The sequence below is a fragment of the Pipistrellus kuhlii genome, unplaced genomic scaffold (genome assembly GCF_014108245.1).
Source record: "Pipistrellus kuhlii isolate mPipKuh1 unplaced genomic scaffold, mPipKuh1.p scaffold_m20_p_1, whole genome shotgun sequence".
Lineage (NCBI taxonomy): Eukaryota > Metazoa > Chordata > Mammalia > Chiroptera > Vespertilionidae > Pipistrellus > Pipistrellus kuhlii.
Genome location: NW_023425404.1, coordinates 113,973,889 through 113,992,768, shown reverse-complemented (window position 1 = coordinate 113,992,768; position 18,880 = coordinate 113,973,889). Strand labels below are relative to the sequence as shown.

The window sequence follows — 18,880 nt, the reverse complement described above, 5'->3', positions numbered from 1 at the left end:
TCACTGATGGCACTGAGCAATCGGGACTGGTACCAGGAGCCAGCAGTGGGTGCGAGCACCTGGTGGGACAGTGGTGAGTGGGAGCAAAAATTTTTCAGTAACCACCAGAGAGGCTCACCCCCATGACAGTCTTGGTCTGGTGCCTCCACTCACCTGCTCCATCATCTTACCATGGCCAACACCCACCATGTTCCGCATGCACCCCCTAGTGGTCAGCGCTAGACATAGCAACCAGTTGTTTGGTTGTTCAGTTGTTGTTTCCCCATTCAGTTTATTTGCATATTAGAGTTTTATATAGAGAGATATGATTTGTAAGTACTTTCCCTCAGTTTAAGGCTTGTCTTTTCATTTTCTTATTGACATCTTTTGAGAAGAATGTTAGATGGAGATGGAGAATTCTATAAATGTCAATTAGACCCAGTTGGTTAATGGTATTGTTCAGTTCAGCTATATCCATACTTGTTTTGTACTTGCTGGATCTGTCAGTTTCTGAGAGAGGGGTTTTAAAGTCTCCAACCGCAATAGTGATTCACCTATTTCTTCTTACAGTTCTGTCAGTGTTTAAATACTTCTGTTAGGATTCTTATGTCTTCTTAGAGAATTGACCTCTCTATTATGTAATGTTCCTCTTTATTCCTGATCATTTCCTTGCTCTTAAGTCTGCTTTACCTGAAATTAATATAACAACTACACAACTACAGCTTCCTTTTAATTGATGTTAAAATGGTATGTCTTTATCCTTTTTGTCTTTCTGTGTCTTCAGGTTTAAAGTGTGTTTTTTGCCGATAACATAAATTAGCGCTTGACTTTTTATCCACTCTAACAGTCTTTACTTTTTAATTGTTATATATAGACAACTGACATTTAAAGTGATTATTGTTATAGTTTAATATTGATAATATATGTAACTATTCCCTACTTATTGCTTGTTCTTCTCCTCTTTTTTTTTTTTTTTTTTTTTTTTTTTTCTTTCATTCTGTGAAATATATGTCCCCCACAATGTTTGGTCTTTGATGATGTGCAGTTTATTTTTATTCTTTTTAAGTCTCATTTACTAGGGTCCACTCCTCTGTCTGAATAGCTTACCCTTCAGCCTTAAATTAGTTATAAATTGTACTTAAACAGCTGGAGCCATTAAGGTTTCCATGTGGACACAAGATGGCCACCACAAGATGGCCAGCAGGAGAGGGCAGTTGGGAGGGACCAGGCCTGCAAGGGAGGGCAGTTGGAGGTGGTCAACCCTACAAAGGAGGGCAGTTAGGGGTGACCAGGTTGACAGAGAAGAGAAGTTGGGGTGACCAGGCCTACAGGGAAGGGCAGTTGGGTAGGACCCAGGCCTGCAGGGAAGAGCAGTTGGAGAGGGACCAGGCCTGCAAGGAAGGGCAGTTAGAAGTGATCAGGCCTGCAGGGGAGGACAGGTAGGGGCAATCAGGCTGGCAGGGGAGTGGTTAGGGGGTGATCAGGCTGGCAGGCAGAAGCAGTTAGAGGCAATCAGGAAGGCTGGCTGGCAAGCATTTGGGAGCCAGCAGTCCTGGATTGTGAGAAGGATGTCCAACTGCCCATTTAGACCTGATCCTACCAGGCAGTCGGACATCTCTCAGGGGGTCCCAGATTGGAGAGGGTGCAGGCTGGGCTGAGGGACATGCACAAATTTTGCTCACCAGGCCTCTAGTATTGTAATAATTATGTATGATGTCAGATGGACACTAGACTTATGGTGGTGTTCACCTTGTAAGATATATAAACTAGAGGCCAGGTGCACAAAATTTCGTATACTGTGGGGGAGTCCCTCAGCCTGGCTTGTGCCTTCTCACAGTCTGGGACCCCTTGTTCCTTACCACCTGTCTGCAGTGGAGGCAGGAGAGGCTCTTGCCACCACCTGATATACTCACCAGCTGTGAGCCCAGATTTTGGCTGAGTGATGCTCCCCCTGTGGAATGCACTGAGCACCAGGGGACAGCTCCTGCATTGAGCATCTGCCTCCTGGTGGTCAGTGCACATCATAGTGACCTGTCCTTCTGCCATTCAGTCAATTTGTATATTAGGGTTTTATTATATAGGATACCTAATCACTTTGTTGTATACCTGAAAGTAATATTGTATGTCAATTGTAAGTAAAACATTTTTGAATTAAAGTAATTTTTAAAAACAAAAGAGGAATTAAAATGTATATAATATATAAAATGTATTATGTAATTAAATAATGTATGTCAATCATTCATAATATAATGTTTTATATATATTCAGATCATTCAGCTTATTTGTTTTAAATCTAATTCTATTTGTAGTTTCAGTAAGGATGTACCTTAGATCCTGCCTCTATTTAAGGTTTTAATGTTGTATGGATGCATGAAAAATGGACTTCTAGACATGAAACAATGAGAAAAAAACACAATGAAAGTTCCAAATTAGGTACTGGGTACCAACCCAAGGTTGCATCATTGCATAACTCCAAGAGGCATCATTCACATTGCATTCCCTGGAAATGGTGCCTGCTGGAATTGTACTCTGGGGCACCTTTCACATAGGTAATGTGTTATCTTTGTGAAATAGAAGGCAAATGTTGTTATTTTGGTAGTTACTAAGGGATTTTTCCTCCAGTCTCCTCTAATGTTGCAAGGTGGGTGAGTCATTCTCCATTTCCTTTCTCCATGCCATAAAGTGAGCATGCTATCAGCAAATGCCATCACGGCATTAAGCTTAACCACTAGCCTCTCTGGTGATAAAATAACAACACCCATGACTTGACTTTATAGCTTACACCTTAATCATTTTTGTGACACAGAGGAGTAACAATGTGCTATTGATGATGTAATTGTCAGAAATATGTTTTGAACACTCTCTTTGTCAAACTTGAACAAAGCTGCTTTATCTGCAGGCTTCTGTCTCCCAAGCTCTTCTCCACGTTTTCTTGCGTAATCTAATATGCATAGTACATCATGCATTTTTCTAAAAGGAACAAAAATATTCAGAGATAGTTATGGCTTAACATATCTTTTCATTCCTTCTTTCAGAATTGAGCAGCTGGCTAAGGATCTTATTGAAGATGTAGATGCTGTGACCTTATGATCCTGTGTATGCTTAAAGGAGGTTACAAGTTTTGTGCGGATCTTAAAGAGCACCTTAAGAACATCAAAGTTCAGATAGATATGTCTCTACAAAGGTTGATTTCATCAGACTAAAAAGTTACAGGGTAAGTTATTACTTCATTGTCATTATATGACCTTTCGAATGAATAACTTTATAGAATAAAAGAACTAATAATGTTATGAAAACTAAGATTATAATTCTTTTAAATTTGCAAGATACTGTAACCTGCCATTCAAATATACAGTGGTGCCTCGCATAAAGAACGCCTCGCACAGCGAACGCTGCACACAACGAACTTCATTTCATGATTCATACAACGAACTTCGTTTCACACAACGAAGTCGCCCGAGCTTCCACGACCGCTTTGCCCGAGCTTCCACGACTGCTTCGCCCGAGCTTCCACGATCGCTGCCGATGTATTGCATCCTTCTGCGCAGGCACTGCAGGCAGTCGTTAGTCACTGTGCTTAACTTAAGCACGTATCGCGGCAATCATTCTTCATTACGAATTAAATCACGCACGTATCACGGCAGTTGTCCTTTTAAGTTAAACTCAATATTTTTTTTATATCATGGCTTCTAAAAAAAAGCAGGAAGGTGATTTCTGTTGAAATGAAACAGGAAATAATTAGAAGGAGTGAATGTGGGGTAAAACAGTGTGACCTCATCAAAGAGTTTGGCCTCAGCAAGACCACCATTTTCACCATTTTGACAAATAAGGATGCAATCAAATCAGCCAAAGTAGCCAAAGGAGTATCAAAACTATTTCATGAAAAACATAGGTCTTCAATCCACGAGGAAATGGAGAGGCTATTAGCGATTTGGATTAAGGACAGGCAGGTGAAAGGTGACGTAACAACCCAAGATATTATCTGTCACAAAGCCAAGAGAATTTATGACGATCTAAAGAAAAACGTCCCTGGAAGTAGCAGCAATTAAGATAATGAAGAAGAATTCAAAGCCAGCAGGGGGTGGTTTTTTAGATTTAAGAAAAGGTGTGGAATCCACAGCGTTACTATGCATGGTGAGGCTGGCAGTGCTGACAAGAAAGAAGCAGAAAAGTTCTCTATTAACTTTCAAAAATGTATTAAGGATGAAGGATACTGCCCACAACAAGTGTTCAATGCCGATGAAACGGGTCTTTTCTGGAAAAGAATGCCGAGCAGAACCTTCATTACAAAAGAGGAGAAGAAATTGCCAGGACACAAAGCCATGAAGGACAGACTTACCCTTATGTTTTCGTCTAATGCCAGCGGAGACCTCAAGATCAAACCTCTATTGGTTTATCACTCTGAAAATCCAAGAATTTTCAAGAAAAATAACGTTATTAAGTCCAAACTGCCCGTCCATTGGAAGTCCAATCAAAAAGCCTGGGTGACCCAAGTTATCTTCAACGAATGGATTCTGGAAACCTTTGCTCCTGCCGTGAAGAAATTCTTGCTGGAAAAAGAACTGCCGCTCAAAGCCCTTCTGATACTGTACTTGACAATGCCCCTTCTCACCCAAAAGACCTAGAGGAAATATTGCAGGAAAATTATCCTTTTATCAAGGTGCAGTATTTGCCACCAAACACCACATCCATTCTTCAGCCAATGGATCAGCAAGTTATTGCGAACTTTAAAAGACTCTACACTAGAGCCCTCTTTAATAAGGTGTTTGAAGAATGCGAGTTTGGTGGAGACAATATGACTGTCCGAAAGTTTTGGAAGGAGAAATTTGATGTCCTTATGGCAATACGACTTATACAGAAGGCCTGGGAAGAAGTGTCACAAAGGACCCTCATTTCTGCTTGGAAGATGCTTGTGCCTTCGTGGACCCAGGAAGAAGCAGTAGTTGATGACACAGAAGTGGTGAAGGACATCATCACAGTGGCCCAAAGGTTGGAATTAGAGGTAGAGGAAGAGGATGTAGAGGAGCTTATTGAGGAACACGAAGAAGAGCTGACAACTGAAGAGCTCCAAGCACTTCTGGTCCAGCAACAGGACAATGCTCAAAGGGAAGCGTCATCTGATAACGAGGAGCAACAATCAAACAATCAACCAATCCCAACTGCTGACATCAAGAACATCCTGGTCAAATGGAAAGCAGTTCAGGAGTTTACCAATGCCCACTATCCGGATTCAGCTGAAGCAAACAGGATCAACGATCTTTACTCCGATTCTCTTGTCCGTCATTTCCGGCAGATTTTGGAGAAAAGAGAAAAACAAATGACTTTGGACAGGTTTTTCATGAAACCATCGGCCAAAAAGCAGAAAATGGATGAAGATGTGCAAGATTCTGTAGACTCTACTTAGTCTGTCTTAAAATTAAAAAAATGTGTGTGTTTTTTTTAAAAAGTTATGTTTTTAGATGTATCTAAATAAAAATAATAACAAAAAATTTATCTTTTTTTATGTCATCTTAGCATATTTTATGCTACAGAACGAATTATTTTTTTTTTAACATGTATTGTTATGGGAAAACACGTTTCACATAACGAACTTTTGGCATAACAAACTTGCTCCTGGAACGAATTAAGTTCGTTGTGTGAGGCACCACTGTAATAGTATTGTTTAGGGTGCAGTGGGACTCCTGCTATCTATTTTAATCTGTATGGAAGGATGCTTCAGGAATGATTCATGTTTCTTTTGTGGTTATAAAGTTGAGTGGTTATTTCCTGGTGTCCAGCTTAACAAGTGAGTGTGTTAAGAAGTGTTAAGGAAGTCCAGTGAACCCTGCCCTGGTTGTTACTGCTGTCCCTGGAGACTTGTGTGAGAGTGTTGAGCCCAGAGAGGAGAGTGTTAATACTTGAATGATTGCAGTCATGGCCTTGATGTAGAGAAGGGAAGGCTTAGGATCAGTGAGTTACTATGTACAATGAGACAAGACTAGGGGGCCCTTCACTTGTCTATGCTGGGCTCTCTTGGCCACCACTGAACAGAATTATTCTCCAGAGATGTCATCTCCTTAGCCTTCACCTCTTCTCTCTATGATGCTACCTTTTGTGATGCTTTTCCATTCAGTGCAAGTCATTAAAACTGCCTTACTTTGGGGTGAAGAACTATTGGAGACACAACCCTGAGAGTATTCACATTGATTAAACTAGCTTGCACAATTTAATTCACCCTTTGAATTGGTTTTTTACTGCTTTATGATAAAATTGCCATGAACCTAGTGGCTTAAAGCAACATTTATCATGTTATTATTAGAAGTATGGGCATTGGTTCTCTGCTCAGTCTTTCCAAAAGAAATTAAGGTGTTATTCGGGGCTTTGATCTGATCTGAGGTTTGGGGTCTTTTTCCAAGATCACTGGTTTTTGGCATAATTCAGATCCTGTTTCCCCCTTACTCTTGGTAGAGACCTCTCAGCTTCTAGAGGTCTTTACCTCTCCATAAGCAGTGCACCGCACTGCAGGAGACCCTCCTTTAAAGGATAATCTGATTGGGCAGGTTCACCCAGGATAAACTACCGTTTGAAGAACTCAAAGTCAATTAACTAGTTCCCTAATCATGGGAGTGAATTTCCATGACATTTTCAAGTCTCACCCACACTCAAGTGGAAGAGATCATACTGGGGGTGTACAGCAGGGACCTGACTGGGGTGGGCGCATTTTAGAGTTCTGCCTACCACTCTCTGTGTCTCAGTTGCCTCAGCTATAGAGCAGCTGGAAAATTATTTCTATTTCTTAAGATTTCTATTTCTGTATTTTCTTGATGACTTCTAAGGCCAGGATGAAGCTGTCTTTTGCAAGCAACTTAACTCTAATTTATTAGTGTCATCTTTTTTGAAAGTCTTTTCTCTCTTTGGGTTCCTTCTATCCTGGAAAGTAGTTGTGCTTCTTTCGTATATATTTTTTTTCTCATTTACTTGACTCTGATACTTATTATATCTTTTTCTAAGAAAACAGCTTTCTAAAAATCTTTTTAAAAATCAAAGCCAGGCTTATGGAGGTATAATTTTCATGAAAGAAAAGTCATCTCTTTTAGCTTATAGTTCTGAGTTTTGTTTTGTTTTTTAAATTCTTTATTGTTGAAAGTATTACTTATGTCTCTTTTCCCCCATCGACCTCTCCCAGTTTGACAATAGCATGGGGTCATGTAAATTACCACAATCAAGATATAGAATAGTTTCTCACCACACAAAAAAGTATACCCTTGTGTTCTTTGAAGTCAACCCCTTCCCTAACTCCCAGGGCCTGGCAACCACTGATATGTTTTCTGTCCCTAGAGTTTTGCTCTTTCCAGAATGTCATATTATGCAATTGTATGCCATGTAGCCTTAGAAAATCTAAATCTTGGAAGAAGTCATTTGGAGATTTATTCATAGTTACGTGTACCAGTAGTTCACTTCTTATTGTCAAGTGGGATTTCATTAGACAGATACTAGAGGCCCAGTGCACAAAAACCATTCCTGCACCCTCTCGCAGTCTGGGAGCCCTTGGGAGATGTCCAACTGCTGTCAGTTGGACATCATTAGCACTGCTATGGAGGTGGGAGAGGCTCCCACCAATGCTACTGCACTTGCCAGCCATGAGCCCTGCTTCTGGTTGAGCAGCACACCCCTGTGGGAGCACTCCTGCATTGAGCATTTGTCCCTTGGTGGTCAGTGTACATCATAGTGGCCAGCCATTCCAAAATCCGGTCAATTTGCATATTAGCCTTTTATTATATAGGACTAGAAGCCCGGTGCATGAAATTTTGCATGGGGGTATGTGTGTCCCTCAGCCCAGCCTGCACCCTCTCCCATCTGGGAACCCTTGAGGGATGTTAAATGGGCAGTTGGACATCCTTCTCACAATCCAGGACTGCTGGCTCCCAAATGCTCACCTGCCTGCCTTCCTAATTGCCCCTAACTGCTTCTGCCTGCCAGCCTGATCACCCCTAACCACTTCCATGCCAGCTTGACTGATGTCTAGCTGCTCTCCTGCCAGCCTGTTTGCCCCTACCTGTCCTTCCCTACAGGCCTGGTCACCTCTAACTGCACAGCAGTAAGAAGTAGAGGTGGCATCAGAGTCCAGACCCATCAGTCTCTCAAGCTTGTGCCCTTTGCAGCACATCAGTATTTCCCATGGGATTTTCTAAGGATTCTCCACAAAATATTACTGTTTCATAAGATATTCATATGTTTGTAAATGGAAGATTTAATATTTAAACCAAAGGTCAACTCCAGAGCCCAAGACTGAGGCCACTAACACATCCTGTTTCTCTAGAGATGTGTGGATGTGTTGAGATGTAGTAGGCTTAAAGAATGAGAATTTCACCAAATAAATCAGCATCATTTTTTCCTGAGCTTCACTTTGATATTTACTGAACTCAGTTAAGCCAGCTCCCATAATTTCTGGAAGAAAGGCAATATCTGTAATTAGACAATTAACTGCTCATTTTTCTAAAATGTTTTATATGTTGTATTAGTAAACTGAGGAATTACCTTCCAAGAAAATAAATAACAAATATTGACACTAGGTATTCCTGTAAGTTATGCAAAACTTTCATCTTTCTCCTCTACACCATGGGAGTTTTCTAAAGATATGAATCCTGATGACACTTGCTGCCCCTCTGTATTCACTTCAAGCTTCCCCTCTTAGGAAGACAAATCCAGCAGAATTGCACAAGAACCTTGAGAGCTAAGCTCTTCACCAATGCCTGAGGGTCTAAAAACCTGAGTCAAAAAAGTAAATAAATAAAAGGTATTCAACTGCCTTTTGAGCTCTCCACTTTAGTATGTTTTGAGAAAGCTCTGTCAGGAAAGAGGTGGGAGGCCTTTTGGAATATCTATTCTAAGGGGCTTTGGAGCAGAGAGCCACATTTGAGAAGTTGGTGAAGAGTAGGTATCAGCACGTGACTTTTCAGCCAACCTTTTGTATGTGGATGTATTATTTGCCAACTTTTTTCCCTTTACTTCCTTTTAAATGTCACCATAAAATATAGGTTTATTATATACAATGCAATGTGAGGATAAAGTGTAGTTCAGGGGGGCAGTACTCAGATTTCTTTGTTTTCTACCAATTTTGCTGTGAGCAAAGTAAAGTCTTCATCAAATTTGGAGGCTTTCAAAACTGAAGAGGAATTTTATTTTAAGCAGGCTGCAATAGCCTCAGATCCCTGCCCCCTGATATTGGAACATGCACTTCTTTGTATTAATTAATATTTTCTGCGTGTTGGCAGCACCGAGAGAATGCTTCTGGAAATAAAATACAATCCAAAATAAAATACAATCCAAGTCGCAGTAGACTGAGACTTGCCATGCTGGGGCTGTGGGCCCCCAGGGAAGCTGGCATCTTCATTAAAAAGGCTCATTAGAGCTAAGGGTTGGCCACAAACCTAATCCCTGGAGGGAAAAGAAAAGCTAACACACTTTCATTTCCACAGTTCAGAACAAAGGTTCCAAGTCAGTCCTCAATGATCTGTGCTTGTGAGGAATGGGGACAGGACAGATAAGTCAGACCCAGCATCCTTAGTTCCAGTGAGAAGTTTTCACTTTGCCCTACGACAGGCCTCTCACTGAACTTCTTTCATGTAGTAAAGGCCCCCTTTATTTTTTTAAGAGAGGAAGCCCACCGTTATCAGAATTCCATCTTGGGCATAGGATGAGGAAAAGGACTCTAATTTAAATCTTTGGAAAGGGGCAGGTGGAAAAGAGAGGTCCCCTGTTATTTGAGGTGCTGGATGGGTCTGAGGCAAGTATATATTTGTTATATGTATATAAAACACCTATACATTTCATTAATGTCCATTTTTGTACTCACATTTCATTGTCTATAAAGATGCTTATTGAAGGGTTTGTCTTTTTTTATGAAAAGCAAACACTGAGAAGGCAAGTAAGAGAATAATGAAGAAGTAATTATTAAATTATAGAGGCAATCAGATTTTCAGAGACCACTTGTAGGTAGAGCTGTGTTTAACTCAGTAATTGCCATGAGCTAGGCTGGATTTGGGGTAAGGAACATGACCCAGCCTGGAGAGAGGCATATTGAGGAATGTACTCTGTGGCAGGTGTAGCAGGTACTTGAGAGATGGGATGAAACACCACAGCCTTCAGAGCTCCAAAAACTAGGCTGTAGTATCAGCAAGCTTCTGTTCTACCATTGGTTCAACTGCTAATAAAATATAATATTCACTGAGTGCTTATGTGTTATGACCAACTATTATCTTATATGCTCTTTATGTGTCAACTCATTATACTTTCCCAAGACTCCTATGAAGTTGGTGCTACTAATGCCCCTTTTCACAGGTGAAAACCTAAAGGCCAGAGAGGTTAGTTAGAGCCTCAAGAACACATGGCTGGGAAGTGGAGGTCAGTTACACACCCAAACTAGAGCTTTTCACCACAACATCACAGCTGCTTATTGGAGCTGTGGGTGAGAAAATGGACCTCCATGCCTAGAAGGTGAGAGCTTCATAATTTTTTAGGAGTGCTGGGTGAGTTTACAGGAAGGGGCGTGGGCATAGAAGACAGGTCAAGGGATAAACCGAGCATACACAAAGGGCTGTGGATCTTGAAAACAAGGCAGAATGCCAAAGCCAACAGGAGAGGCAAATACAGTCACGAGGCAGTCGGCTCCATTGCTTGCCCAACAACCAGTTCCGAGTTCCAGCCCCATCTAACATTGGGTTTGTTCTGAGAGATTCACTGAGATTGAGCTAGTAGATGAGGTGGGGGCTAGGGTCAGTGACTTTGCTAGAAGACTGTAGAACCTGGAAGTAGGCAGCACCTGCCCACCAGAAAAATGTGTGTAGAGGGAGTACTGATTTATCAAATGCCTCAGGGTTTCAGTTGTTCCCCATGTCCCTGCTTGTCCCATTTATCTTACCGGGCATGCTCTGGAACCCTGGAACTGAAGCATGCTGCCTATTTATAGTAAGAATGCTCTTAGTCATTTTTCTTTATTTGTACCTGTCCTTTTCCAAAAAGGATATATTGTGGTATTTTATTAATTGTGTCCCTATAATTTCTAATTTTCAGCACAAAAATAATTGCAGACTGTAAAAATCCTTGGCCTTACTTCACGTTAGTCTTTAACCAACATTTTGTAACTGATATAGACTATAAAATCTAGCATTAGGGCCATAAAACACATGGAATTACCAGGAAATCATTTGGATCTGGAGAGGAAAAAATAGTAGGATGTAATAAAATGACTTGGGGGAAATATTTATGGAAATTAATCTTTTATGATGGTCACTGTGCTATAATACAGTTCAAATTTAATGTTTGTGTTCTTATTTTAGATTATAGTATAGGTTATTTTATAGCATGAGTTTTCCATTGTTAAATGTAATCTTACTATTAACAACTTAGGTAATGTCAATATATAGTAAGATGTTTGAGACTTTCAAGGACAAGAATTATTTAGCTTTCTGTTTATTAATTTGGTATTCATTTGGAAGAAATTTTGAAAATCTTTACTTTTTTATTTGACTAGTATCATTTTGTCCTCAAGAACAGAAATGGAATCCAAACAGACATTGAAAAATTAGAGGATAGTACCAGGAAAACAGGATGACTCTCGGTGAGGAAAAGGACACAATAACACATAAAGGGCCCCGAAGCTCACACCACAAGAGAAATGACTGGACAGAAATGCCTCAGGAAAAGGCTGGGCCGTCACAGTAGATCAGTAGTCTGATGAATCAGCAATGCCTTTGCAAAACATGTTCATCTAACACAAGGCTGGGAAGTACTGGTAGGCGTGGGACATGCAGAAGCCTGGAATTACTTTTTCCTCTCTCCTAAGTCCCTCCTGAAAGTACTGACATAAACTTCGGTGTCCTACTAACCTCTGCACGTTCTCATTGTGAACACTCTTTAATGAGGAAAGGCACTGAACTGGAAGGGACACACAGAAGCTGCTCCAGCTAGAATTCTGTGATGGGAGCGCTTCTGATGTCCCTCAGGACCTGTGTTTAAGAGAGCTAAGAGGTGAGACGTATTATGTTATCTCTCCTCCTCCTATTAAGGTAATTTTTAAGATAGAAATAAGTTTTCCCCTTATTCTGCTGCTTTCTGAGCCTAAGTCACTCAGAAATATACTAATTATGCCTCTATTGTTCAGTTCTTTAAATTACTTTTAACTTTTGTTGAGTTGTAGGAAGGGAAATACTTAACTATGAAAGAAACATATCCTAGCTTTATTTCTTTATTTAAAGCAAAATCCACTCACTTTTAATGCAAATCAATTTGGACCCCTGGAACTGATAAAATTTTAAATGTTTTTAGGTAGTGCTTTTTGTTGTTCTTTTTTTGTTTTTAGTCTTTTTTTTATTATTGATTTTTTACAGAGAGGAAGGGAGAGGGAGAGAGAGTTAGAAACTTCAATGAGAGAGAAACATCAACCATGCCCTTGACTGAAATTGAACCTGGGACTCTTCAATCTGCAGGCTAACGCTCTATCCACTGAGCCAAACTGATCGGGGCTAGGTAATGTTTTTATAAGAATTAGAATTGTTAGTAATGTTAGATGAGTGAGTATATTTTCATTTGAAAACCATTATGTAATTCAGTTTGGTTTTTTTTATTGGATAAATTTAAACACATTTCAAATTGATTGATTACTTTTCTGCCAGCCTCATTGTTAGGCTAATATCTACATATAGAATCCATATACTATAATAAATTATCCCTAATATTGCTTGCATACATTCTTAAATTAAGATCTCTTTTTTACTATAATAGTACTATGCATCTTTTTTTAGTTACATTAGATTTATTCATATAATATATGACTTATAATATGAATGAATTATAGTATTCATTTATCAATTAGTCTGTGAAAATGCTTTTTTAAGTGTTTTGCAAATACCATTGCCAACCACAGCCTGATAAGTTAGGTAACTATAATTATTCCCATTTTACCTATAAGAAGAGTGAGCAATAGGTATTTTAAAGAGTTGTTCCAAGATTATAGAACAGGTTGAGACTGGGGCTGAGATGCAAAAACGAGGCAGCCGAGATTGACAGCATGAAGGCCTGACAGTTTCTCCACAATGCCCTCCATTAAGACTCTATAACAAAAAACTGAGTAAGAGGAAAAGGAAATTTCTTGAAGTCAAAAATATGTGCACTATCTGAGACGCTCTTGCCTGCTTATTTAACAATCATCTCTACTCCTGACCATAACTTCTACTACAGTTCACTTGGGCAAGGAGCTCATTTTCCTGGGCTTTCCTTTTTTCTTTTGTAAAATGGCAAATCAGCTTTCAAAATCAGAAGGGTCCCTGACATACTTGAATTTATATAACCTTTTAAAATTCTGCAATATCTATATAAAAATGACAGATTGATAGTACATATTTGATTTGCATTCTCCACTAAAATGATATTTCATATATATGTGTGAAACCTCCCATGACAAACTGAACAGGAGAGGAAATGCCAGAGGCATGGAGGTGAGAAGGATCCAACTGCCTGCCTGCAGTCAGGGACACCAAGGGCAAGTGAAGCAGGGCCTTGAGAGACACAGCAGATAGTGGGCTGACGTCTGGACAGACCATTGGACTTCTGGCCCCGTGACCCCACTTCCTTTGTTTGAAGATAGCTGACTGTTCTCCTCTCCTCTCAACTAGCCCTCATCCCCCCTCTTCCACTGTTGCAGGAAATTGGAGGTTTATTTTTCAGAAAAATTTAACCTAAGAGGTATCAAAAGTATGGATACCAAGTACAGCAGAGGCTTGGGAAAACAGTGAAACTTTCTATATAAGATTCTGGGAGCATCACCCCTTCCTTAGCAGCCCCAGCTAATCCCCACCCATGAGTTTTGAGAGTGAATGTTCTTCTTTGAAGAAACTGAATGGTCCTGGAGAAAAGACCTCCACTTATGATTGCCTCTGGGAGTGCCACACTGAAAAAGGACAGCACTCCCAGGGAAACCTTAGCAAATCCATCTGTCATCACTCTCTGCCCTCAGTGGACATGTAATTCGTTCCAATCAGCTTTCTGTCTTTTAAATAACGAAGGACAACCAAGAAAGACAGTATTTCACATGGATGAGATAGACCACACAAAACAAGACAAAATAAAAACAAAACCCATATAAAGTGAACTCCAAGAAAATAGAGACAAAGCAAGGAGCAGAAGAAAACTAATATTAAACATAAGAGACAAAATACGATATTATATCTCTAAAGCAAGAGTAAGACTCTATAATAAAAATAAATGAGTAAGAGGAAAAGGAAATTTCTTGAAGTTAAAAATATGTGCACTATCTGAGATGCTCTTGCCTGCTTATTTAATAATCCTCTCTACTCCTGACCATAGCTTTTCTGCCTCCCATTGCAGAGGCTGCTGATGCCAACAACTCAATTTCCCAGCCTCCTTTGTACTTAAGATCTGGGCATTTGACACAGATCCAGAGAGAATGGGAAGAAATCTTTCTTGTTTTAGCAAGATGTGGTTTTGTTGTAAAATTACCTGTGGAACTGTGGCAATTTGGGGACCACGAGAAGGCAAGTATGAGGACTCAGCTAATTCCTGAGAATGGTGGAGAGGAAAAGGGATAGAGCCTGGTCCTCACTGCCACCCCTGAGCTCAGGAGCTTACTCTTATCTATGGGCAGTGGGGCAATATGAATATATAGCAGTCAGGCCATAAAGAAAGGTCAAAAGTTTAGGTGAAACATGAAGACTTGTCAGGAAATAGGAGATGATGACATTGGCGGTTCTCTGAGCACAAATTGCCATCCTGCAGTCATTCCAGCAGTTATACCATGGGCCAGGCTCTGATCTAGGTGCTAGTGAGGCAGCAGTGAACAAAACAAATCCCTTGCCACTCTGGAGCTTGCATTCTAAATAATACAGGCAAGAATTTTAAAATAAAACTAAAACAAGAAATATGAAATGTGTCTAGTAATGAAAATAATGCAGAGAAAAATAAAGTTGGGTCAAAGAGATAAGGTAGGCTAAAAGCGGTTGTAAGTACAGTGGTCAGTGGTTAGGGAAGATGCTGTCTAATTGGGAGTTGTTTGAAGCAGAGATTTGAAAGTGACAGAGGAGAAAGCCATGGAGACAAGGGAAGTGAGCTCCAGGAAGAGGAAACAGTAAGTACAGTGGCCTTTAACTGAGGATGTGCCTGGTATACCTGAAGATAATAAGCAAAGCAGGCCAGAGAAGAGTAAATGAGGGGAGGTTAACAGCAGATATAGTCAGAGCAGTAATAGAAAATGGGACCATGTTCAACCTGGAAGGCAATTGTGTGGACTTTGCCTTTTACTCTGAAGAAATTTGTTGAGCTTTGTAGAGAGCGACATGATCTTACTAAAGTTTAAAAAACAAAAAAAAAACAAAAAAAAAAAAAAAAACAAGTCTGTCTGCGGTGTTGAGAATGGAATGAACAGGGTAAAGGTTGCAGGAGGGTCATTTGGAAGGTCATAGCTATAATTGCAGTAGGAGATAATAGTTTGAGCCAGGACGGTTACAAAGCAGGTGGTGAGAAGTATTTGGATTCTGTATGTGTATTAGAGCAAAGCCAGAACCATTAGCCAGATTTGCTAATACATTTGATGTCAAGAATGACTCCAAGGCTTTGAGCCTGAGCAAAATAGTAAGATCTGAATTGCCATTTACTGAAATGAGGAAGAGTTCAAAAAAAGGAGGTTTGGAAGGGGAAAACAGAGTGTATATTTAACTTTATAAGAAATTTTATAAGTTTAGTTTTACAGTATCTTTCCTCTTGAACATCCAAGATGAGCAGGCAGTTGCATAGACCAATCTGGAGTCAAGAAAGAGATTAAGAATGGAGATATTACAGCAGGTTCTCAAATAACATCACTTTGTTATAATGAGATTAAAAAAAAAAAAAGAGAGAAAGAGAGAGAGAGAGAGAGAACCTATTTCTGGCCAGAGCCACTGTCTGTGTGGAGTTTCCAAGTTCTCTCCATGTCTGTGTGAGTTTTCTCTGTGTTCTCCATTTCCTCCCACATCCCAGAGATGTGCAGTTAGGTGAATTGTCACGTATAAATTATTCTGGTCTGATTGAGCTTGCGTGTGTGTGTGTGTGTGTGTGTGTGTGTGTGTGTGTGTTTGTGTGTGTGTGTGCCCTGTGATGGAAGGGTGTCTTGTTCAGAGTTAGGGCCAGCACCTTGAGCTGCCGGGATAGATTCTGGCCACCTGGGACCTGAATGGGAATAAGAGGATTGGAAAATAATTAGCTTACTTGTTTTTATTAATCTTTCTTAAATGTGTGTAGAACGCACACTTATTTCAATATTTAATATTAGAGGTGTTTGTGTTTTTATTTAGAAGTTTGGTGATGATTTTTGCGACAAAAATAATGCCTTGGGAATTTAACTATTGCTTATATCAATTAATCTATGGTAAAACTGGTTATACATAATTTTGCTTAAAATTGCCATTTCCAATAACCTATCAAGGATGTTAAGTGATAGAAAGTGGAATGCAACATTGAGAATGACTCTTTGCTGGGAATGCAGACTGGTGCAGCCAATATTGAGTTACCTCAAAAAAATTAAAAATTAAACTGCCTTATGACTCAATGATTCCACTTCTGGAAATTTATCTGGAAAACAAAACAAAAACCAAAGCACTAATTCAAAAAAAATATAAGCTTCTCTATATTCATTGTAGCATTATTTACAATTGCCAAGCTTTGGAAACAGCCAAAATGCCCATCAGTAGATGAGTGTTACATTTTACAAAGGAATACTACTCAGCCATAAAAAATAAGGAAATCTTACATTTTGTGATAGCATGGGTGGACTGGAGAATATTATGCTAAGGGAAATAAGCCAGCCAGAGGAAGACAAATACCGTATAATTTCACTTATATCTGCAATTTAAGCTAACAAAACAAAACAAAAAAATTGAAACATACTCATTCATAGCTTTCAGACGGGAGAGAGTAGAGGTACTGGGTGAAAAAGGTGAAGGGATTAAGCATAAACAAACAAACAGGCAACAATATGGTCATTACCAGAGGGAAATTGCGGTGGGAGAGACAGGAGAGGGTAAAGAGGAGATAAATGACGATGGAAAGAGACATGACTTGGGTTAGGGAACACACAATAAAATATACACGATGTATTATAGAATTGTACACCTGAAATCTATACAATTTTATTAACCAATGAAACCCCAATAAGTTCAATAAAGAAAATCACTCCTTGTCCAGGAGGTGTGTTCGATTCTAACAGTGCCTATGGAAGACAAATGCGGGAAGGGGTCATTAAAAGGAAAATGAGAAGCTTTGGTTTTACCATTTCAGTTGAATGGGTATGGTCTTTGCAACTGGCGTTTATTTGGAAGCATGATAAAGGAAGCTCTGTGATCCATTTCCCTGCCCAAGTTTCAGAGGTCTTTGTAAAAGCAACATAATAAATAAAATAAAATAAAAATGGAAGCCATAAGCACAAACTTTACATCAGGTACAAATTCCAACATTATATATTAATTTTGATACCAAGTAAATTGAATCTTAATGTTTTCCTCTGTAAATAAGGCTAAGCATGTCTATCATAAATTAGATGACTTATGGAAGGCCCCTAGTAAAGAACTATGTAAATAGATGATCAATAAAATACACTGAATGGCCAGATTATTATGATCTCTGAACACATAATAATCTGGCCACTCAGTGTATATCCTATATAATAAAAGGTTAATATGCAAATTGTTTCCTCGACCAGGAGTTTGACCAGCAGGCAGGTCGGCCAACCACCCATGTTCCCTCCCCTTGCCAGGCTAGCTGGACCCATGCACGAATTCATGCACCGGGCCTCATATATATATATATATATATATATATATATATATATATATATATATATAGTATATATAATTAGAAGCCCAGTGCACGATATTCGTGCACAAAGAGTGGGGGATTCTTTCAGTCCAGATTGCACCTTCTCCAATCCGGGATCCCTTATTAGGGGATGTCCAACTGCCAGTTTAGGCCAGATCCCAGGATCAGGCTTAAACTGGCAGTCAGATATCCCTCTCACAATCTGGGACCACTAGCTCGTAACTGTTCACCTGCCTGCCAGCCTGGTCACCCCTAACAGCCTCTGCCCCCCTCCTCGCCAGCCTGGTCGCCCCACGCAGCCTGCTGTTCAGTTGTCCATCTGTTCATTTAGATCATGACAGCCCCCAGCTTTTTATATATTAGGATATACATTTAGTGGCCACATTATTATGCATACAGAGATCATAATAATCTGGCTACTTAGTGTATAACTACTACTATTATCATTATTATTAGATCCCTGTTAAGCCTGAGGAAGAGGCCACTCACTCTGATGTGGCAAATATGAATTATTTCTTGACAAGAACAAAATTCTTTGAAAGGCCTTGACCTTATAAGAAGCAGAGCAGGGCTCAAGGCCTTTTTCCTTGATATATTCCAAAACAAATTTCATTGACTTCTCTTCTACTCTGCTCTTAAGCCAGATCGTAACATGTGTAAGGTTAAGATAATACCACCCCCCTCAGGTGCTGAGTGCAGAGAAGAGAACACCTTGCTGCCTAAGAATGCTGCCAGGACAAGAAATTCACCTTGATGAGGCTCTGTATGGCCCTCAGCTCCTCTCATACTGTGTTTTTGTTCCAACACTTATGTATTTTTACTTTAGAACACTATGTATACAAGGGTGTTGGGTTTGTTCTCACTGGCTCACGAAATAGAAAGCAGATAGCAAATACCTAAGTAATGACTTTCTTTTTATTTTCACAGTAACTCAGAACACTATTTCCATTGGAATATTTCTAATGGAAATAGTCACATTCTTCACACTTGAATAAATTATTTGGAAATTTGGCAAATGGGTTCTATGTCCTAAAGCAATGTTTACTTGTAGCTATTATGA

General features: G+C 39.7%; 1 protein-coding gene across 1 annotated transcript in view; it reads left to right on the top strand.

The window, feature by feature from the left end:
* Positions 1 to 2,652: 2,652 nt before the first annotated feature.
* The window catches only part of PRTFDC1 (phosphoribosyl transferase domain containing 1), a 74,387-nt gene continuing 58,159 nt past the window's right edge, over positions 2,653 to 18,880 (top strand). Inside the window, 3 exon segments of the mRNA XM_036438764.2 lie at positions 2,653 to 3,052; positions 3,055 to 3,132; positions 3,135 to 3,193. Of these exon segments, the coding sequence (XP_036294657.2) occupies positions 2,926 to 3,052; positions 3,055 to 3,132; positions 3,135 to 3,193 (264 nt within the window). The 5' untranslated portion in view covers positions 2,653 to 2,925.